The sequence below is a fragment of the Notolepis coatsorum genome (genome assembly GCF_963971535.1).
Source record: "Notolepis coatsorum genome assembly, chromosome: 9".
Lineage (NCBI taxonomy): Eukaryota > Metazoa > Chordata > Actinopteri > Aulopiformes > Paralepididae > Notolepis > Notolepis coatsorum.
Window position 1 is genome coordinate 94847120 of NC_140173.1, and position 23933 is coordinate 94871052.

Consider the following 23933-nt stretch of genomic DNA (forward strand, 5'->3'; position numbering starts at 1 on the left):
AGATGTTCTCCAAAAAGATTATTCCAATTCCTGATCGCCATTCCAAATATCGATCGCATTTATTGATCCAACGCTGGATACTGGAAATATGTATTCCACGCTGTTTTGGGGCTCGGAAATGACTTGGATCCTCTCGGGTGGCTTGCCCGAGAAGTAAAATGAGGAAGCTGGATTCCCCCCCCCCCCCATGTGTTTCGTTTCAATCCATTCCAAAGGGGTGCAGTACCACAGGGAGACGATAGGGGGCGGTATTTTCCTAATGGAGCTCAGAGAGAGTTTGCAGCACTAACGTGAGACTAGATTGATGAAATATGAATTCAAATCGCTAATAAAAAAAAGCGAGATTTATCGTCGCTGGCACTCAACGGTCGGCATGAACTAACGATAAATCTCGTGGCTGGCACTCAATGTGTTAATAAGAGCAGTCTATATGCTGTGATGGGGTCCGAATCCAGACTGGAAACAGTCTTACCAGAGGTTAAAAAGTTGTTTGGTTGTTGGTAGACTTTTCCACCCCCATTATTTTACTTACAAAGGTTATAATTGATATAGGTCTGTAGTTGCTAATTACAGAAGCATCTAGGCTACACTTTATTTATGGTAAATGGTTTGCATTTATATAACAGCTTTTATCCAAAGCGCTTTACAACCTATGCCTCACATTCACCCATTCACTCACAGTGTCTCGCTCAAGGACACTTCAACACGCTGCCGGGAGTAGCCGGAATCTAACCGGGAAACTTCTGATTACCAGACAAGCGGTTTACCTCCGTTGGAAAGATGCCCCGATAGAAGAGAACCATTAACTATTAGCACCAAGCAGTTAAAAGCTATTAAAGAAGTTTGTGAACAGAGTGTCAAGGCAGCAGGTAGATGGATCATCCACCTATCTGATTAAAAGGATATTCCACCCATTTTAGGAAGCCTATCTGACTTGTTGTAATTCTCATCATGGTCTTGGTTTTTGATATATTCTAAGTAGAATTTGTTACCATTCGTTAGTGATGTTAATGGGGGTCAATGGGCATGACACAGAGAAATTAGGCCCTGCCCACACAGGTGGTTAGTTAGGTATTTAGTTAGGTTTCCCCTCTTAGTTACATATTAGGGCATGGTTTCAGAATATAACTCTTTGTCCTCTGTCTCTATGTCTCTGTGGTTTTCAGAGTATAACTCTTTGTCCTGTCTCTATGTCTCTGTAGTTTTCAGAGTATAACCCTTTGTCCTCTGTCTTTATGTATCGGGCAACTTCCACATAGCACCTGACAAATACCCCCTAACGGCTTCATAACATAATATAACATGAATGTAATCAAACCCTTTACACCAAAGGATATGACAAGCTTCTGGTGACAAATGTTTCCCAGTACTTTCGTTTTATAGAAGAAAAGAAAACATCTCCTGATTGTTGAATCCAGTTCATGTAGGAACCAACTGTCCAGAGGAGGGTTTGAGTTGGACTCTAATCAGCGTGGCCCTGGGGGGTCCTTTTAAGGCGTGGCACCAGGAACATAGTTCCATCTGAGGTCTGCTGGAGGGAATATTCTCTGGCAGAAAACAGCTTCCCCTCTTCATCACGGACCTTAGAGAACACCTGAGAGAGAGATGGTGAGGCCAGTATTTCAGCTGAGGGGGAGACAGAGGAGTCATTCTATTCTATGAGGACAGTATTTGGGCTGATACATATCTATATATAGATTCCTTCCATCCATGCATCCATACACACATCCATACATAGAGATACATACATACATACATACTAGTGATGCACCGATGTGAAAATTGTGGCCGATACCCGATATTAATATTGCTGTTCTGGCCGATACCGATATTTACCGATGCCGATATCTCTGTATAGAAAACACTTTTTTATGATAATCAAATAAAGAGCTATTTTCCAAAACGCATTTTTATTTTATTTTTTACTTTTGTAACTTATTTTCAGAAATTACTGATATTTTGAAACTATTTAAGACCAGAACATGTAAAAATAAATAAAATAAAAAAGATTTTAGAAAATAAATAAATATTTTTTTTTATTTTTTTTTATCTGCCCATACCGGCCCTATCTTGATATCGGACCAATACCGATGTGTAAAAAAACTGCCATATCGGCCGATATTATATATTATATATATATTATTATATATATTATATTATTATATCAGCCGCCGATATATCGTGCATCACTAATACATACATACATACATACATACATACATACATACATCCAGTACAAACTGTACATCCATCCATCCATCCATCCATCCATCCATCCATACATACATACTGTAGATACATACATACTGTACATACATACTGTACATACATACATCCATACATACTAGGGATGCTCGATATTGGCTTTTTTACCGATACCGATATACTGATATTGTCCAACTCTTCATTTCCGATACCGATATCAACCGATACCGATATATGCAGGGTTTCCCCCCCCAAAAAACAGAATAATTTCAGGTAATTAACATTACTTATTACATGGCGTTTTCACATTCGCCGAAATGCTTGCTTGTGATTGGTCAATAGCGCTCGTCAGAGGTCCGATATTACTCGATAACGGACCTCTGTGGAACAATAATGACCGCTGTGCGCAATCAAGGCCACTGACACACTGCATCAGTGCAGCCAATCAGACACACCTGCTGGCTGCACTGACAGCAGAGTGTGTGTGACGATGACAGCAGAGCCAGAACAGAACTGCGTCTGCATTTGATCTCGTCTTGTCGATGTAAAATGAATTAGGTATATTGTTAGTAAGTTAGCCATGTAATAAGCGGGATAATGTATAGCTATACTCGATCATTGTCGCAAAATAATTGACCTTCACTGACGTTTAAAACACCTCGGCGCTGCGCCTCGGTATTTTAAACTCTGTGTCGGTCAATTATTTTGCGACAATGACCTCGTAGCTATACATTATCCCTTACATATATCTTGTCGTGAAATTAACACAACATTATGCATACTTTTGACAATAAAAAAATCAGAATGTGTTCTTACTTGCTTGCCTGGGTAAATAAAGCTTAAAAAAAATTAAAAAAAAAAGAAAATTTAAACCGATACCGATAATTTCCGATATCACATTTTAATGCCAATATCGGCCGATAATATCGGTAGGCCGATAATATCGGACCTCCCTAATACATACATACTGTAGATACATACATACATACAGTACATACATCCATAGATACTGTACATACATCTATACTGTACATACACCCATACATATATAAATCCATACATACATACATACATACATACATACACACACATACTCTCGTATTCCTATGCTTTTTTGTTCTTAGTTCTATTTAATTTTAATTTTAAAATGTTCTTATGTACTTTAGATACTATTGCTACCATGTATGTATGTATGTATGTATGTATGTATGTATGTATGTATGTATGTATGTATGTATGTATGTATGTATGTATGTATGTATGTATGTATGTATGTATGTATGTATGTATGTATGTATGTATGTATGTATATGTGTTTCATTACATGTACAGTATATATACATACAGTACATACCAATTATTTGCTTGTTCTATTCTCCATCCATCTATCATCCATAGCAACACTATATTATCACCGACATCCTGTTGGGGGATCCCCCTTTGAACAGCCCATCTGAGGTTTCTCTCCTCTACGCCACCTGTGGTGCTTTTTTTCCCTATTGCTAGGTTTTAGTGAGTCGTTCCTTATCTTCATTGGGGACAGTCTGGGGGTGTTGCATAAGTGGATTTTATGGTGGTTTTTGTTCTGGATCTATTGTGATGTTTCTTCTTGACTTGTAAAGCCCATGGGGGCAATTCCATGTGATTTCGGGCTATACAAATACATTTGATTTGATTTGATACATCCATACATACATACATCCATATACATATATCCATACATCCATGCATACATCCATACATACTGTACATACCTCCAGGCAGAGGGCAGTGAGCTGCTGTTTGAGCCCAGTCAGGGTGCTCTGTCTCTGGGCTCTCTGAGCCAGCAGTCGGCCTCTCTGCTCCTGGAGAGACCTCAGCTCCTCCTCAAGACCACTGATTGAATCCATCTTGCGCTTGCGACAGTTCTGAGCTGCCACCTAATAGATAGATTAAATGTCTCATAACATGTGAAGAACATCACCACAAGGTCTCATAACATGTGAACATCACCACAAGGTCTCATAACATGTGAAGAACACCACCATGAGGTCTCATAACATGTGAAGAACATCACCACAAGGTCTCATAACATGTGAAGAACATCACCACAAGGTCTCATAACATGTGAACATCACCACACAGTCTCATAACATGTGAAGAACATCACCACAAGGTCTCATAACATGTGAACATCACCACACAGTCTCATAACACGTGAAGAACATCACCACGAGGTCTCATACCATGTGAAGAACATCACCACAAGGTCTCATAACATGTGAAGAACATCACCACAAGGTCTCATAACATGTGAAGAACATCACCACCACAAGGTCTCATAACATGTGAAGAACATCACCACGAGGTCTCATAACATGTGAAGAACATCACCACAAGGTCTCATAACACGTGAAGAACATCACCACAAGGTCTCATAACATGTGAAGAACATCACCACAAGGTCTCATAACATGTGAAGAACATCACCACAAGGTCTCATAACATGTGAAGAACATCACCACAAGGTCTCATAACATGTGAAGAACATCACCACAAGGTCTCATAACATGTGAAGAACATCACCACGAGGTATCATAACATGTGAAGAACATCACCACAAGGTCTCATAACATGTGAAGAACATCACCACAAGGTCTCATAACATGTGAAGAACATCACCACACAGTCTCATAACATGTGAAGAACATCACCACACAGTCTCATAACATGTGAAGAACATCACCACAAGGTCTCATAACATGTGAAGAACATCACCACAAGGTCTCATAACATGTGAACATCACCATGAGGTCTCATAACATGTGAAGAACATCACCATGAGGTCTCATAACATGTAAAGAACATCACCACAAGGTCTCATAACATGTGAAGAACATCACTTGTGACAGACAGACAGGCAGACAGACAGACAGACAGGCAGACAGACAGACAGACAGACAGACAGACAGACAGACAGACAGACAGACAGACAGACAGACAGACAGACAGACAGACAGGCAGACAGACAGACAGACAGACAGACAGACAGACAGACAGGCAGACAGGCATGCAGGCAGGCAGGCAAACAGAAAAAAATACAGACATAAAATAGATACAGACAGACAGACAGACAGACAGACAGACAGACAGACAGACAGACAGACAGACAGACAGACAGACAGACAGTCAATCTCACCTTGTTCTTGCCTCTGCGTCGTATGTCTCTAACAAGGTGGAGCTGCGCCTCGTTAAGCTGGTGCTGCATCAGGAGGTCGTTAAACTCGTCAACTGCCAAGTTAATGATCTCATCTACTGGGAAGGGAATGGACAGAGCCCTGGCCCTCTGCTCGTCACGAGATAAACGCACACGCCTGGAGAGACGCAACGGAGAGGAGGACAGAGATGGAAGGAGGGAGGTCAGAGATGGAAGGACAGAGATGGAAAGAGAGAGGAGGACAGAGATGGAAGGAGAGAGGAGGACAGAGATGGAAGGACAGAGGAGGACAGAGATGGAAGGAGAGAGGAGGGGAGAGATGGAAGGAGAGGAGGACAGAGATGGAAGGAGAGAGGACAGAGAGGAGGAGAGAAATGGAAGGAGTGAGGAGGACAGAGATGGAAGGAGAGAGGAGGACAGATATGGAAGGAAAGAGGAGGGGAGAGATGGAAGGAGAGAGGAGGACAGAGATGGAAGGATAGAGATGGAAGGACAGAGATGGAAGGAGAGAGGAGGACAGAGATGGAAGGATAGAGATGGAAGGAGAGAGGAGGACAGAGATGGAAGGAGAGAGGAGGACTGAGATTGAAGGAGAGAGGAGGACAGAGATGGAAGGAGAGAGGAGGGGAGAGATGGAAGGAGAGGAGGACAGAGATGGAAGGATAGGGATGGAAGGACATAGATGGAAGGAGAGGAGGACAGAGATGGAAGGAGAGAGGAGGGGAGAAGAGGAGAAAGGGGAGGAGAGGCGAAGAGAGAAGGATATGGTTAATCAGATCCACTTTTAACAAGACAGAGAGACATAATAAAACAGAGAGGGAGAGAGAGAGAGAGAGAGAGAGAGAGAGAGAGAGAGAGAGAGAGAGAGAGAGAGAGAGAGGAGAGCGAGAGAGGGAGAGAGTGAGAGAGAGTGAGAGAGAGAGAGAGAGAGTAAAATAAAATATATTAATAATTGTTATGCGGTTGTTATTGGGCCAGATTATGGCCCCTGGGCTAGAAAGTGCTGTAGGCCCCTCTGTCCCTCAGGGGACAAACATGCCGATAAAGCACTTCAACAGGAAACTGATTGAAATAGAGACACATAGTAAAACAGAGAGAGAGAGAGAAAGAGTGAGAGACAAAAGAGTGAGAAAGAGACATAAGAGAGAGAAAGACATCCATATTTACTTTTTTTTGTGTTTAATGAAGGCCCCCTGAGCATGGCCCCTCCCCTCTGTGATGCTGTCAGCATTTGGTGAGCCCTGGTTGGCCAACGGTTGCTCTGAGGACAAGCTTGGTATATCCTCATAATCTGATTGGCTGGGGCTGAAGTCCATCTCCTCTGCCTCTGATTCGCTGAAACCCACAAAGCCGGCCTCTTGCTCTTCTTGACTTTGAGTCTCCGCTAGCAATGATGATATTGACGACCCTGATGATGATGATGATGATGATAATGAAGAGCTAACGTCCAGTGACAGCCCAGTGTCTAAATGGAAGCTGTCTGCGGTGCCCTCTCGTGGCCTGGAGCTGTCAAAACCCTCCATGGAAAACAGGGAGAGGTCAACTAACTCCAGCAGCGACACAGGATCTGGGGCTAGGAACAGAACAACAAGGAGGGGTCAGACTGTTAGGAACAGACCAACGAGGGGTCAGACTGTTAGGAGAACAACAAGGAGGGGTCAGACTGTTAGGAACAGAACAACAAGGAGGGGTCAGACTGTTAGGAACAGAACAACAAGGAGGGGTCAGACTGTTAGGAACAGAACAACAAGGAGGGGTCAGACTGTTAGGAGAACAACAAGGAGGGGTCAGACTGTTAGGAACAGAACAACAAGGAGGGGTCAGACTGTTAGGAACAGAACAACAAGGAGGGGTCAGACTGTTAGGAACAGAACAACAAGGAGGGGTCAGACTGTTAGGAGAACAACAAGGATGGGTCAGACTGTTAGGAGCAGAACAACAAGGAGGGGTCAGACTGTTAGGAACAGAACAACAAGGAGGGGTCAGACTGTTAGGAACAGAACAACAAGGAGGGGTCAGACTGTTAGGATCAGAACAACAAGGAAGGGTCAGACTATTAAGAACAGAACAACAAGGAGGGGTCAGACTGTTAGGAGAACAAGGAGGGGTCAGACTGTTAGGAGCAGAACAACAAGGAGGGGTCAGACTGTTAGGAGCAGAACAACAAGGAGGGGTCAGACTGTTAGGAGCAGAACAACAAGGAGGGGTCAGACTGTTAGGAGCAGAACAACAAGGAGGGGTCAGACTGTTAGGAGCAGAACAACAAGGAGGGGTCAGACTGTTAGGAGACCAACAAGGAGGGGTCAGACTGTTAGGAGAACAACAAGGAAGGGTCAGACTGTTAAGAGAACAACAAGGAAGGGTCAGACTGTTAGGATCAGAACAACAAGGAAGGGTCAGACTGTTAAGAACAGAACAACAAGGAGGGGTCAGACTGTTAACCCATTCTCTGCCACGCTTATATCCATCGTTTGATCTCTGCCAGCACTGTAAGTCTATGGAGATGTTCACCTTCTTTGCAGGGCTATAGCTTTTTAAATTGTATTGCTAAATTGACATTACTATGGCCCATTCAACGTCAATTATCTATCGTTCAGGATGTAGGAACGTTTTACTTTTTTATTCACACATTCATACGAAAATACCGTCTAGAGTATAAATATGTTTTTATCGTTTTCTGCAGTATTTCCCAGAACGTGAGATATAGGCACAAATACATTAGATCATCAAATGCAGTTTGATACCGATCAACGCTATATTAAAAATTTCAACTGTACATAGTCCTAAGCGGTATGACTGATCATGCGCATGTGACCGGAGGGGGGGGGGGGGGTCGTTTATAATTCCGTGATAGTCGTTAGATGCTTCATGTAGTATGGGTGATATATTGATCAGAGCAGTTTGTATCAAAAATTATAAACAAAAACGCTGAAACTCACGTCAGTCTCCTCGTACCGTTGGGCGATGAGAGTGGAGCAAACAGATCCCAGTTATGTGGTGGGGATCGATGCGATCCATTTCCGGTTTGTATATTACTAATACACGCCCAAATCATGTAGATTATTGAGTTATGGCAAAGATCCATATCCACGGTGTGTGTATTGAGTCCCGCGACGATAAACGAGTGGCCGGACGGAATAGGGAGACGCACCGGGATCACAAGAGATCCACTTCCGGTTGCAACTCGCCGATCAGCCACCAGGTGGCAGTATTGAAGCGTTGCAGAGTTGTGCTGGCTCACACAGCATCCGACAAGGCTCCGTGAGTGAAATATGAATACCATGGCGAAAATATGAAATTATGATCAGAATCACGTCGTATGCCGTTAGTGGCAGAATTTGCATGAACTTGAAACCCGTTGTACGACGTTATTGTCAGGGAAAGGGTTAAGAGAACAACAAGGAAGGGTCAGACTGTTAGGAACAGAACAACAAGGAGGTGTCTGTCACATCACACTGTCACATCACACTGTCACATCACACTGTCACACTGTCACATCACACTGTCACACCACACTGTCACATCCACACTGTCACACTACACTGTCACATCACACTATCACACCACACTGTCACACCACACTGTCACATCCACACTGTCACACCACACTGTCACACTACATTGTCACATCACACTGTCACATCACACTGTCACATCCACACTGTCACATCCACACTGTCACATCACACTGTCACATCCACACTGTCACATCCACACTGTCACACCACACTGTCACATCACACTATCACACCACACTGTCACATCACACTGTCACACCACACTGTCACATCACACTGTCACACCACACTGTCACATCACACTATCACACCACACTGTCACATCCACACTGTCACACCACACTGTCACATCACACTATCACACCACACTGTCACATCACACTGTCACACCACACTGTCACATCACACTGTCACACCACACTGTCACATCACACTATCACACCACACTGTCACATCACACTATCACACCACACTGTCACATCACACTGTCACATCCACACTGTCACACCACACTGTCACACTACATTGTCACATCACACTGTCACATCACACTGTCACATCACACTGTCACATCCACACTGTCACATCACACTGTCACATCACACTGTCACATCACACTGTCACATCCACACCGTCACATCCACACTGTCACACTACACTGTCACATCCACACTGTCACATCCACACTGTCACATCCACACTGTCACATCACACTGTCACATCACACTGTCACATCCACACTGTCACACCACACTGTCACACTACACTGTCACATCCACACTGTCACATCACACTGTCACATCACACTGTCACATCCACACTGTCACATCACACTGTCACACTGTCACATCCACACTGTCACATCCACACTGTCACATCCACACTGTCACATCACACTGTCACATCCACACTGTCACACTGTCACATCCACACTGTCACATCCACACTGTCACACTGTCACATCCACACTGTCACATCACACTGTCACATCACACTGTCACATCCACACTATCACATCACACTGTCACATCACACTGTCACATCACACTGTCACACTGTTGACGCGCTTCATTGCATGTTGTGTACTTGTATCCTACCTATCCTAAACGTATCCTACCTAGCTTACCTTGGACTGTGGCGCCATCTACAGGCAGAGGAGAACTACTGCAAGCTGCTGGTTCACAGTTGGTCCCCCGTGGATTTGGACTTGAAGAACAGTATGACATCACAACGTCTTGAGCTGCACTGGGTGGCTCAGTATGTGCGTGTGCGTCTGTGAGTGTGTGTGTATATGAGAGTGTGTGTGGGTCTGTGAGTGCGTGTGTGTCTGTGAGTATGTGTGTATCTGAGAGTGTGTGTGTGTCTGTGAGTGCGTGTGTGACTGTGAGTGTGTGTGTGTCTGTGAGTGCGTGTGTTTCTGTGAGTGTGTGTGTGTCCACGAGTGTGTGTGTATCTGAGAGTGTGTGTGTGTCAATGAGTGAGTGTGTGTCTTTGAGTGCGTGTGTGTCTGTGAGTGTGTGTGTGTCTGTGAGTGCGTGTGCGTCTGTGAGTGCGTGTGTGTGTGTGTCTGTGAGTGTGTGTGTGTCTGTGAGTGCATGTGTGTCTCTGAGTGAGTGTGTGTCTGTGAGTGTGTGTGTGTCAGTGAGTGAGTGCGTGTCAGTGAGTGAGTGTGTGTCAGTGAGAGTGTGTGTGTTAGTGAGTGTGTGCTTGTCAGTGAGTGTGTGTGTGTCTGTGGACAGCAGCTGTGACAGGAGAACCATCTCTGATACAGAGGCTGTCTGTAACAAGCAGAGAGTCCTACTTGGTGTGTGTGGTGTGTTTGCATTGTGTGTGTGTGGTGTGTTCGCGTTGTGTGTGTGTGGTGTGTTTGCGTTGTGTGTGTGTGGTGTGTTGGCGTTGTGTGTGTGTGGCGTGTTTGCATTGTGCATGTATGGTGTGTGTAGTGTGTGTGTGTGCATTGTGTTTGCACTGTATGTCAGTGCAGGCTGGTATGTGCTGTAGTTGCTGGTGCTGGCCACAGGGGGCAGAGTGGCCCCACTATAACCATGCTGCTGGAGAATCTCTGACACCTGGAGGTTTAAACCCTGAAGAATAAGAATAAGAATAAGAATAAGAAGAAGAAGAAGAAGAAGAAGAAGAAGAAGAAGAAGAAGAAGAAGAAGAAGAAGAAGAAGAAGAAGAAGAAGAAGAAGAAGAAGAAGAAGAAGAAGAAAAAGAAGAAGAAAGAAGAAGAGTGATCCAATTGTGAAAAATACTCAAATTGTCTATTGACTTTCTATGACAAATTAAAAGCAATTCTTATTCTAACCTCCAGATGGCGCACATAAACATTTAAAATCAAATCAAATGTATTTGTATAGCCCGAGATCACATGGAATAGCCCCCATGGGTAGGGTGGCCAAACGTCCCGATTTGTGCGGGACAGTCCCGCATTTCAGCCCTCTGTCCCGCATGCCACAAGAGAAGATCAATATCCCGCATTTGCGCCCTTCCGAGCCCAATCTTCTCTGTTCCATTTGTTCCGTTTCTTCCCCTTTTGATTGACAAGTCAATAAGTCACCCGAGAGCGTGCATCCGTTCCGATTTTGAGAAAGCAGCCAAATGCAACCAACTAGAAGGCGAGGCTGTGTTCCGAAGGAAGCTTACCCGTCTCCTCTGTGCTCAGCACCAATGGGAAGCATCCATTAGCTTTTTTTTTATTTCTGAAAGCCGGTCATTGCTCTCTACGCGAGAGACTGTAGCTCACAGCGTTACAGACCAGCTCACAACTTTCCAGAGACACACTGACCTGCTGCAACTTTTCAGAGATGGTAAGTTCATCTAACTTATTCTAGTCTAAAGAAACCTATATATTACTATTAGTTAATCAGAGCGTTATTTGTTAATCAGAGCGTTATTTTACCGTGTGTTTGTGTGTGCGCGCCCCCGTGTAATGGCAAATTACTTTTACTCGCGCTTTTCGGTGGCTTTCAGTGTATGTATGGTAAAAAACATTATACATTCAGGTATATATTACTATTGATACATCGAGGTAACGTTAATATGCCTTTGTTAATCAGAACTATTTGCCTGCGTGCACGCTTTCCGTGGCAAATGCACTCGCGCTTCGAAACGGTACGTTCATTTAACTTATTCTAGTCTAAAGAAACCTATATTACTATTGATACATCGAGGTAACGTTAATATGCCTTTGTTAATCAGAACTGTATTTTGCCTGCATGCACACTTTTCTAGTCTAAAGAAACGTATATTACTATTGATACATCGAGGTAACGTTATAATATGCCTTTGTTAATCAGAACTGTATTTGCCTGCGTGCACGCTTTCTGTGGCAAATGCACTCGCGCTTCGAGACAGTAAGTTCATTTAACTTATTCTAGTCTAAAGAAACGTAAGGTTATGTATATAACCTAGTTATATGAGTACTGGCTAAGCGTCCCACTCTTTAAGCCTATCGAGATATACCTCATCTCATGTACCTATTGTACTCCATCAACGAAAAAAACAAGTACACCTACACCTGCCGGGTCCCGTCCCTATGGAGGCGTAGCCTATAAGACAGTAGGCATGGTCACCAAACACTCTTCCTCGCCAAAAATCCCGTTTCCAGTAAAAGATCCCTCAAAAGGGAACTCAGGGCCGCTTAAGAGCGGGACGCTTAGCCAGTACTCATATAACTAGGTTATATACATAACCTTACGTTATATTATCGTACTTGGCCATCGCGTCCCGCTCTTTAAGCCTATCGAGATATGGGTTAGAGCAGACGCGAGGCCCGACAGATGCACCCCCTGAGGACCCGTAAGCCCACATCAAGGGGTTTGGGGAGCCCCGTCACCCCATCCTTCCTAATGAAGGGGGGGCGCAGTCAACTCCACCTGAGTGCGAGCAAGAGGGAACTAGAACCCCTTGAACACACAGCACAGGCGGAACCACGTGTGACCTAACACACTGTGGCCCATACCCACACACTCCTGCTACCCTACCAAAGGACGGGAAGCAGGAAAGGCCACAGACCCCAGAACCGCCTGGGAGACAGAACCCCCGGTCATGTCCATGAGGTAAAACCTTACAAAGGGGCCCGGGGAGGACCATGAAGCTGCAGCACAGATGTCCTCCACCGAGGCCCCACCCAGGAGAGCGGCAGAGGCAGCCACCCCACGAGTGGAGTGCGCCCTGACGCCCCCAGGGGGATCCTGCCCGGCCAACGTGTAGCAGAGGGCAATGCCCTCGCACAACCAATGGGACAGGCGCTGTTTCGACAGTGCCTTACCGGCACGAGAACCACCGTGACAGACAAAAAGCTGATCGGTAACCCTGAAGTCCCGAGTACGGCTGAGGTAAATTCCCAAAGCACGGACCGGACATGACAGGTGAAGGCCCGCATCTAACTCACTAGTGTGAGGAGGAGGACGAAACGCCTGAACCACAATATCCCGGGAGCGGAAGGAACTCCGGATATTCTTAGGCATGAAAGCAGGATTAGGTCGCAGAGTGGCACCGCAATCGGCCCGAAAAGACAGGCACTCTGGACGTACCGAAAGAGCACAGAGCTCACTCACGCGTTTAGCGGAGGTGACAGCCAGCAGGAACGCGGTCTTGAAAGACAGCTGTCCCAACGGCGCCTGCTCGAGCGGCTCAAACGGGGCCAAGGACAACCGACCGAGGACCAATTGAAGATCCCAAGTCGGAGCCAAAGAGCGTTGCACCGGCTTAATGCGTCGAGCGCCAAGCAGGAAACGCTTCACAAGAGGGTGGCTGAACAAGACATTCCCCTCAAACCCCTCATGATAGGAGGATATAGCCGCCGCATATACCCTCACCGTCGAAGCCGATGGTGAGTCTACCAAGGAGAGACTGGAGATAACCCAGGACAGCATCCAGGGGGCAGAAGACTGGGTCCCGGCCCCCCGCCTTACACCACTCTTGGAACATACGCCATCTGCCTGTGTAAAGCGCGACAGTGGAGGGAGCATGTGCATTCCGGATGGTATCAACCACAGAAGGGTCCATCCTCTCCAGACTTACCCTCCCACCAGCCACACCAACAGGCGTTGGCCCAACATCGGGTACTGGAACAGTGACCCGTTGTGCTGCGAGAGGGCCGTCGCCGACCAAGGAATAACCCAAGGAGGAGCGACCAGAAGCTGGATCAAGACCGGGAACCACACTGCCGTGCCCCGGTCCGGCGCAACCAGGATCACCGTCCTGCGCTCCGTCCGTATCCGCTCCAACAGCTGACCCAACAGCTGTACAGGAGGAAAGGCGTACAGAAGACCGGGCGGCCATGGAAAGGTCGAGAAGGCATCCACCCCCAAGGGGGGATGATCTGCTCAACTGACCGAGAACCACAAGGGGCACTTGTGAGAGCGTCGGCTCGCAAACAGATCTACCGAGGCCTCCCCGAACCGATCCCAGATCTGTCTGACTATGTCGGGGCGGAGTTCCCACTCGTCGTAACGAGGACCGCCCCGAGACATCATATCCACGCCCATATTCTCTGCACCAGGGATGTAGAGCGCCCTCAGACTGCGCAGCCTGCAAGATGCCCATAGCAAAAGTTCGACCGCCGCCCGGAGCAGGCGGATGGAACGAGTCCCACCCTGCCTGTTGATATACGCCGCTGCCGTCATACTGTCTGTCCTGACCAAAACGTGCTCGCCTACCACCAGGTGGTCGAACCGTTTGAGGACCAGGAGGACCGCCTTCAATTCCAACACATTGATGTGCGGGGTAGACGGGCCAGCATGAACCTCCGTCCAGCTGCCCCCCACTGCGTGGGTCCGACACGTCCCTCCCCAACCCGTGAGAGAGGCGTTGGTGAAGACCGTGACGTGTGAGCGCCTGCTGCCCATGGGGACCCCAATGGTGAGGATACCCAGCCTCTTCCAATGGGCGAGATCTCCCCATATCGACAAAGGAACCGTCAACCGTTTCCATTTGTCCCTCACCGGATCTATTCTCATAGAAAAAAACCACCTCTGTATCCTCCTCATGAAGAGGAGGCCAAGAGGAACCACCGTGTGAGCAGATGCCATCATACCGAGCAGACGCATCACTTGCAGCGCCGTGACCGTCCCTCCCAGACGGAAACCCCAGAGCGCGCGAATGATAGACACCCGGCGTTGCTCCGAGAGGGTTACAATCATGGGCCTTGACCTCAACGTCAAGCCCAAGTACTCCACCCAAGTACTCCAGCCTGGTGAGGAATTCCACCACCAGCCTGGTATGAGACCTGGCAACCTCCTCCGAATGACTGAGGAGTAGAATGTCGTCGAGATAGAATAGAACCCGTATCCCCCGACGACGTAGAGGCTCCAGCGCAGTCGCCACGCACTTGGTGAATGTGCGGGGAGCCAGAGAATAGCCGAACGGCAGCCTCTGGTACTCGTACGCTACGCCCTGAAACAGGAACCGTAGGAACTTCCTGTGAGGAGGGAAAATCGGGATGTGAAAATACGCATCCTTCAGGTCTATGGAGGTGAACCAGTCTCCCCTTCTGACAGCAAGCAGAAGGAGTTTGACGGTCAACATCCTGAACGGTCTCGCTACAATCAACCGATTGAACGTGGACAGATCCAGTATAGGTCTGACCCCCCCTATTTTCTTGGGTATCAGAAAATAACGGGAGTAGACGCCTGACATTGCGTCCTCTCTCGGAACCACAACGACGGCCTGCTTCGCCAACAGAGATTGGATCTCGTCGGCCAGGGCTGTCACTGCTTCTGACCCTGACAATAGGGTCGGCACCAAACCTGAGAACGGAGGGTGGGGTTGTGCGAACTGCAAAACAAGCTCCTCCCTCAACATTCTCTCTATCCACCCCTCCAAACGGCATTCTTGTCACCATATGTGAAAATAATCCCACAGCGCACCCGCCGTCAACTGACACTGGGCCGCAAGGAACAGTAGATAGTTGGCCCGGTCCCTCCCGCTGTGCGACGCACCCAAGGGGGGACCCCGACAGAAAGGGCCGGTTTGATAGGGGAGAAGCTGTCATCAAACTGGTTGACACCCCCCCCCCTGAACACCCCTCTAGCGCATGTTGAGGAGTTGTTCCGCAGCTAGACACGGCAAGGCATGAGGACCCCATGGGCTCCTACACGCCGAAGCCCTGCAGTGATATTGCTACAACCCAAATCACGCTCGCCTCTTCTTTGCAGACCACTGCCGCTCTCACAGGAGTGGGAGGCATCAGCGTGATACCCCGCCTGGCGAAGGCGAGGCCGGGGTAACCCTTGCTGTGCATTCAACAGAAGAGGCCTCGAGTCCCCCTGCTGACCACTGTAGCTAGTGGCAGCTGTAACACCAGGCTCATCCATCACACCACGTGTGGTGCAGGAGCCACGCGACAGCACAACATTCTCACGGACAGACCCAGGCTCAGCCATCAACTGGGTGTCAGCCCCTGTCCCCATGAGAAGTGAAGAATGGGGCCGCATGCGCTTCAAAGAAGGTTCGCGGCCCGCAGCCAAAGGAAAACGATCAGAGCCCCGCTTCCGTGGGTAACAGAGAGAGGATTGAACGGGGAGCGGGCTGCTCGCGGCAAAGTGACGACGGCTTGTTTTATCCAAGCTGAATTCACCCAAAATGGCCGATCCCTCGGCCGCCAAGGCTGTCGGCCTTGTGGAACCCTGTTGACTCTCCGCCCAGGGCACCACTGGCGGGGGAAACATGGCCGCCTGTCGAGGGCCTCGCCACAGTCGTTGACGAGACCGTGCTCCCACCTCTGGCTGCACAGCGTGAGGCGGTGTAGGACCCAGATCAACAACCGCCTGCGCCTCCACAGAACGACCAAAAAGTCTTTCCGTGGAAAAAGGAGTCGTGAGGAGAGAAAACCTATCCTCTTCCCCAAGAGGAGAGTGCTCCAACCAAACATGCCTAACAACAACGTTGATAGCATCCTAATCCTCCCCGCAGTTATAGCTTGCGACTGAGTCAAGATCTCTATAACACCACAAACATGCAACATGTTTACAATGTCGGCTGGACCCATAGCCCTACTACCCGACGCCAATGTGGATAGGAAACTAGCCAGCTGAGCCATAACACTGGCCGCCGCTACAAACCATCCTGCAGCAGTATACCACTCATCCGTCCATACTGCCACCCTCCGAGCCGATTCGCTCTCAAGCATCGGCCGGGTGGGACATCGTTCATCCCTGCCGGGGCACAGGAACAAAGCTACCTGGCTACGTAGCCACGGTACACCCGGCCTGCACCCTGTTGTTAGCCCGTTTACCCGTAAAAAAGGTAAATAGGACTCAGCAAAACCCCCCACATTACCAACCGAGGAGGGAAAAGCGGCAATGTCCCGCGGCGGGGATTATTAGAACAACAACCCATTTCAGCATCAACATTAGCATTAGCAGTAGCATTAGTAGCATTAGCGTTAGCAGCGTGCTCCAGGATCGCCAGGAAATCAAGCCACCCCGGCCCTGGCGCTGAAACATACTCCACAGCATTACCAATACCAACATTAATGCCTGATGACACAGGGCCTACCTTTGTACAAGCCGGCTCGATAGCCAAACCTTGTACGCTGCCCCTTGGTCTGCTGCCGTCAGACGAGGAAACATCAACACAGGCCCGATGTATCGCTGAAACATGCCTCGAAGATGCCAGGGGTAAGCAAACCTCCGGTAAGCATTCAACATTACGCAATTTCTCTAATCTTTTCATAACAACTAGTTTACATAAGGTGCACTGCAACCGTTATGATGGAAACGAAAATAGAGGAAGAGTGTTTGGTGACCATGCCTACTGTCTTATAGGCTACGCCTCCATAGGGGCGGGACCCGGCAGGTGTAGGTGTACTTGTTTTTTTCGTTGATGGAGTACAATAGGTACATGAGATGAGGTATATCTCGATAGGCTTAAAGAGCGGGACGCGATGGCCAAGTACGATAATATAACCTATATTACTATTGATACATCTAGGGCAACGTGAATGCCACAAAACTATAATGCCTTTAGTTAATCAGAAAGTTATTTTGATCAAAATGAATACATTATGTAAACATGATTATTGTATACATATTCATTACTGTCCCGCAATTTCAACAAATGTCACGCAAAATCGACACGCTGTCCTGCATTTGGATCATATGGATTTGGTCACCCTACCCATGGGCTGTACAAGTCTTATTGTACAAGTCAAGAAGAAACATCACAATAGATCAAAAACAAAAACCACCATAAAATCCAAATATGCAACACGCCCAGATGATAAGGAACAACTCACTAAAAAACCTAGCAATAGGGGGGGGGGAGCACCACAGGCCCGCGTGGAGGAGAGAAACCTCAGATGGGATGTTCAAAGGGGATCCCCCAACTGGATGTCGGTGATAATAGTGTTGCAATGGATGATAGATGGATGGAGAATAGAACAGGCGAATAATTGGTATGAAATATGAATGTATATATACATGTAATGAAACACATATATATACATACATGGTAGCAGTAGTATCTAAGGTACATAAGAACATAAAAAAATAACAACAATTTTGTCCTCTTCCTCTCTCACTCTCGCTCCCTCACTCTCTCAAATCTTGGATTTGTGTGTGCGTGTGCGTGCGTGTGTGTGTGTGTGTGTTCAGGGGGGGGGGGGTGATCTTGCTTAAAATGTGTAAATAAAGTACTAATCGACCACAGAAAAAAAGTACAACATTTATATATTTACTCATATACTGTATACAGTAATATACTGTATTTACGTATTGTATCGGAAATGTAACATGTGTATGTACAAATAAGTACATATATTATAAAATATTCTTTTTTTACTTCTATTTTTTCTCCCGTCCCCAATTTCATATTGTCCAATTCTACCCTCCCCTGTCTCGAACGTTGTTAGGCCATGCCTCCCACAAGCCGGCTGCAATGTGGACGAAGCCTTGCATCACGTGTCCCCTCCGGTACTCGAGGAGGCAGCCGTCGCATCTTTTCACCTGCACAGCGCGATCTCTCAGCGGCCAGTGTCTGCGTGGGAGGGACACGCCGCCCTTGTCGCTTCCTGATTCTACTGCGCAGGCGCACCAACCGACCTGTAGGAGTCACTGTCCACAACGTCCGATCCCCACCCACCAGCTTCCCACCCCCTAATACTGCCAATTGTATTAGTATGAACGACCAGCCAAGCTGGTAGCAACGCCGAGAGTTGGGCTCGAACCCAGCATCTCCTGCGTTGGTGGCTAGCGCCTTGCCCACTGCGCCACCTAGCCGCCATTTTTTTTTACTTTTTACGTTTTCAGAAAACTTTGAAGTTCCCCTGCTGAGGATCGAACCCTAACCTTGTGTCTTAACCTTATGTCTTAACCCTAGCCTTATGTCTTAACCTTATGTCTTAACCCTAGCCTTATGTCTTAACCTTATGTCAATCGATTAAAATATTTGTATCTGTTCTAAATCTACCTTAAATGGATCTTTTTCAAGTCTTATTGTTATATGTACTTTCACTTGGTGGAGGGAATTCTTACTGTCTTTTGTGTTACATTCACATTGTGGTGTGAGTGTGGTGTCACTAATTGGTGAGGTGTAATAGACACAGGTTGTTTCTGTGTTAATTGACACACTTGCTTTTCTATCATTGAACACAGGTGTGGTGACGAGGCTCCACGCCCTATTTATATAATAAGCGGACCAGGAGCTCGTCACTTGTTGTCTCTCACCTGTTCTCTCATCATGCTCTTTTTTGCTGCTTGTAAATATTATTATTATATCCTGAACCAAGGAGGCTGGTGCACCCAGCCCTCCACTTTTGTCCTTTATAAAATCTAGTTGTTAAATAAATAGTTATTTTTGGTGAAAATGTGTCAGACTTCTTGTTGTCCACCATTTTACAACCAAGGCCTACTGGGAAACAAGCCATATTTACTGTGACTGTTGAGGCCTTAGGGCAAGTCATTTATGCTTGGTTGTAACATTAATCAACATGAGAGTCAACAAATGCTTGCTTTATGCAGCCATTTAACCCAAACAGTAATGCACAAAATAACTTAAACGAAAATAATAATTTAAAACAATGAATAAAGTGTGCATGAAATAATAGGGGAAATAAAACGTTAGGAACTTGTTACCCACACAAGGGCTGAGGACTCACATCTCTCTCTCTCTCTCTCTCTCTCTCTCTCTCTCTCTCTCTCTCTCTCTCTCTCTCTCTCTCTCTCTCTCTCTCTCTCACACACACACACACTTTGAGTCAGAAACAAACATAGTATCAATGAGAGTATCAATAATACACCTGAGTGAAGTCTAGTAAAAAGTTTTTTTTTAAACGTTAATCTTACGTTAAAAAAATTGTGGCGTTAAAGGAACACTCCAACATTTTGGGAAATTTGCTTATTTAACATCTTCCCTGGAGTTAGACAAGAAGATACATACCTTTTTTGCCTCTCTGCATGCATTAGGCTTAGGGAACGCCTGGACCGTTAGCCTAGCTTAGCTTCATCACTGGAAGTGGGTCAGACATTAACCGAGTTCCCTACAATCAAAATACAACTCCAAAACGTTCCTGTAAACATGTTGTGACCTGTGTATTTACCACGTCTTCCAGTCACACAAGTCTCCCAGTCACACAAGTCACACAAGTCTCCCAGTCACACAAGTCACACGAGTCTCCCAGTCACACAAGTCTCCAAGTCACACAAGTCACATAAGTCTCCCAGTCACACAAGTCTCCCAGTCACACAAGTCTCCAAGTCCCACAAGTCGCCCAGTCACACAAGTCTCCCAGTCACACAGCCTTGTGTGACTGGGAGACTCGTGTGACTGGGAGACTTGTGTGACTGGGAGACTCGTGTGACTGGGAGACTCATGTGACTTGTGTGACTTGGAGACTTGTGTGACTGGGAGACTTGTGTGACTGGGAGACTTGTGTGACTTGGAGACTTGTGTGACTGGGAAACTTGTGTGACTGGGAGACTCGTGTGACTTGGACTTGTGTGACTGGGAGACTTGTGTGACTGGGAGACTTGTGTGTCTTGTGTGACTTGGAGACTTGTGTGACTGGGAGACTTGTGTGACTGGGAGACTTGTGTGACTGGGAGACTCGTGTGACTTGTGTGACTTGGAGACTTGTGTGAGTGGGAGATTGTGTGACTTGTGTGACTTGGAGACTTGTGTGACTGGGAGACTCGTGTGACTGGGAGACTCGTGTGACTGGGAGACTTGTGTGATTTGGAGACTTGTGTGACTGGGAGACTTGTGTGACTGGGAGACTCGTGTCACTTGTGTGACTGGGAGACTCGTGTGACTTGTGTGACTGGGATACTTGTGTGACTGGGAGACTTGTGTGACTTGTGTGACTCGTGTGACTTGTGTGACTGGGAGACTTGTGTGACTGGGAGACTCGTGTGACTTGTGTGACTGGGAGACGTGGTAAATACACAGGTCACAACATGTTTACAGGAACGTTTTGGAGTTGTATTTTGATTGTATTTGGAGTGTATTTCGTGACTGTAGGGAACTCGGGTAAATGTATGACCAACTTCCAGTGATGAAGCTAAGCTAAGCTAACGGTCCAGGCGTTCCCTAAGCCTAATGCATGCAGAGAGAAAAAAAAGGTATGTATCTTCTTGTCTAACTCCATGGAAGATGTTAAATAAGCGAATTTCCCAAAATGTTGGAGTGTTCCTTTAAAATAATTGAGCGTTAACGCGTTAATAATGCATTCACTTTGACAGCAAAGCGCAGTTAGTTTGTCTCCCCTATTTTGAACATTTAGCAACCATCCGATTTGAAATCAGTTAAAAAATGGCCGAGCTGTCGCAAGAATAAAAAACCTACTGTACATACAGTAGATTTCATTATCTGTTGTTCATGCACACCTGGTGATACTAAATCCAAATTGAACTCTGCCATTGGAAAGAGTAGATTTTGCCCGATCCATTTGGCAAGTTGGCTATAATAAGGTAATTTATAGGCCTCATATTCTATATTCTATAATAATATTTCAAATTGCATGGGTCCGGATGGCAGAATTCAGTACTGTATCTACAAAACCTTCTGTTTAATCATCTTCCCTTTATTAATTTCCTTAGATTTTCTTGCAGTTTCTTATGTCTGGTCATTTTTAGCATGGTGTTATTCACTGTCAAAGATGCAAAGAAAAATCATAATTCATATTCTCCTTTGTTTCATCACAATTTAAGCACGCCTAGTAATAGACACAATATTTCTGACACTGGGAATACATTCACTGAGGTCCATAGATGTCCCTAGATACCAAGAACATGGAAATGGACCTTGTAGAAGTGGAGCAATCTTCCATTTACTTAGGTGTGTATTTTAGGCGGATTTTCAGAAAATAGGGCTCCGGGCTTAAGAGGTTAAACTTATGTCTTAACCATAACCTTATGTCTGTTACAATCCACCTGGACCTGCTCTCTTCCCCCCGCATATTCAGAGGCTCATTTGTGGTCCTGTACCTCCACCTGCTGGACAAGTGGCCGCACTACTGCTCAGGCACTTGTGTCTAGTTCTGTATTCTGTGTTCATCTCTGTTCTTCCTCTAGTACTATGTCTCCCAGTGTGCCTCCTGCCATTTGTGTTCCCCGGTCTGTGTTAGGTGTCTTAGTCCCTGGTATTGTGTTAAGTCTCCTTGTATTGTGGTTACTGTCTAGTCTTGTCTCATTGTGTTTATCAGTTTAGTCTTTAGCCTAGTCTGTGTTTCCATCCCAGGTGTCTCTCGTTCCAATCAGTCTGTGTATAAATGTTGTGCCTCCCCTGCCCTCCATTGTGGATTCATTACTCTGTTACCCTGGTTGTATATCCTGTCGCTCGTGAGTAGTCTGTTCTCCTGTTATCCTGTCATTCGTGAAGTTATCCCCTGTATCCTATGTTTCCTGTCCACCAAGTAAAGTCCTTTGATTATCACCTCGCCGTCTCCTGCCTGCGCTCTCTTCGCGTTCTGTCCTGCGTTTGGGTGCTACACACCCCCACCATCCTAACAGAATGAATCCACCAGCCAAGGACCCAGCGGACAGAACGAGTGTGGCACTTTCCACCATTGGGACATTCTTGGAGGGCGTGAGTTTTGGGCCTACACCCAGGCTGAGAAGGATTCCGTCCGGGACCTGTTCCACTCCATCAGGGATTGGCGTCCTGACCTGAACCAACAGATGCTGGTTTGGTCCCTCCAGTTTGGGGACCTAATGGACCGGTTCCCTCCTGCTCCAGCCTCTACTGGCCGCATGGCCCAAATGGCAAGTAAGGCCTCTACTGCTAGCGCAGCCCCCACAGCTAGCACTGTCCCTATAGCTAGCACAGGCTCAACTGCTAGCTTAGCCCCCTCTGCGGACAGGACGGCATTTGTCACCATTAATGGTTTTTTAAAGGGGGATATTCACTCCTCCTCCTTGGAGATGAGGAATACCGTCCTGAGACTGCTCTACTCCGTCATGGAGTGGAGTCCTGAGCTGGCCCCACAGCTGGAGGTGCATGGCAGGTTCATGATCAAACATTTGTTCCTGGATCTCCGGCCTCCAGCCTCCAGCCAAGCCTCTACAGCTAGTACATTAGCCTCCTCTGCTAGTGTAGCCTCTACAGCTAGCACCTTAGTCCCCTCTGCTAGTGTAGCCCCTACAGCTAGCACCTTAGTCCCCTCTGCTAGTGTAGCCTGTACAGCTAGCATGTTAGCCCTCTCTGCTAGTGTAACCCCTACAGCTAGCACCTTAGCCCCCTCTGCTAGTGTAACCCCTACAGCTAGCACCTTAGCCCCCTCTGCTAGTATAGCCTCTACAGCTAGCACCTTAGCCCCCTCTGCTAGTGTAACCCCTACAGCTAGCACCTTAGCCCTCTCTGCTAGTGTAACCGCTACAGCTAGCACCTTAGCCCCCTCTGCTAGTGTAACCCCTACAGCTAGCACCTTAGTCTCCTCTGCTAGTGTAGCCCCTACAGCTAGCACATCCCCCACTGCTAGCAGAGTCTCTGCAGCTAGTACAGCTCCTGCACGTAGCTTAGCCCCTACAGCTAGTAAGGAATCCCCTGCTAGCATAGCCCCGGCAACTAGC

At 47.0% G+C, this 23933-nt stretch overlaps 1 protein-coding gene across 1 annotated transcript in view; it reads right to left on the reverse strand.

Moving 5' to 3' along the window:
* Window positions 1-1462: 1462 nt before the first annotated feature.
* Window positions 1463-23933, reverse strand: part of LOC311234696 (nuclear factor erythroid 2-related factor 2-like) — a gene marked incomplete at both ends in the record, with an annotated part of 45804 nt that continues 23333 nt past the window's right edge. Inside the window, 5 exons of the mRNA XM_084321938.1 lie at window positions 1463-1594; window positions 3960-4124; window positions 5384-5558; window positions 6569-6809; window positions 10889-11003. Coding sequence (XP_084178064.1) covers window positions 1463-1594; window positions 3960-4124; window positions 5384-5558; window positions 6569-6809; window positions 10889-11003 — 828 coding nt within the window. The remainder of the gene's footprint in view (window positions 1595-3959; window positions 4125-5383; window positions 5559-6568; window positions 6810-10888; window positions 11004-23933) is intronic.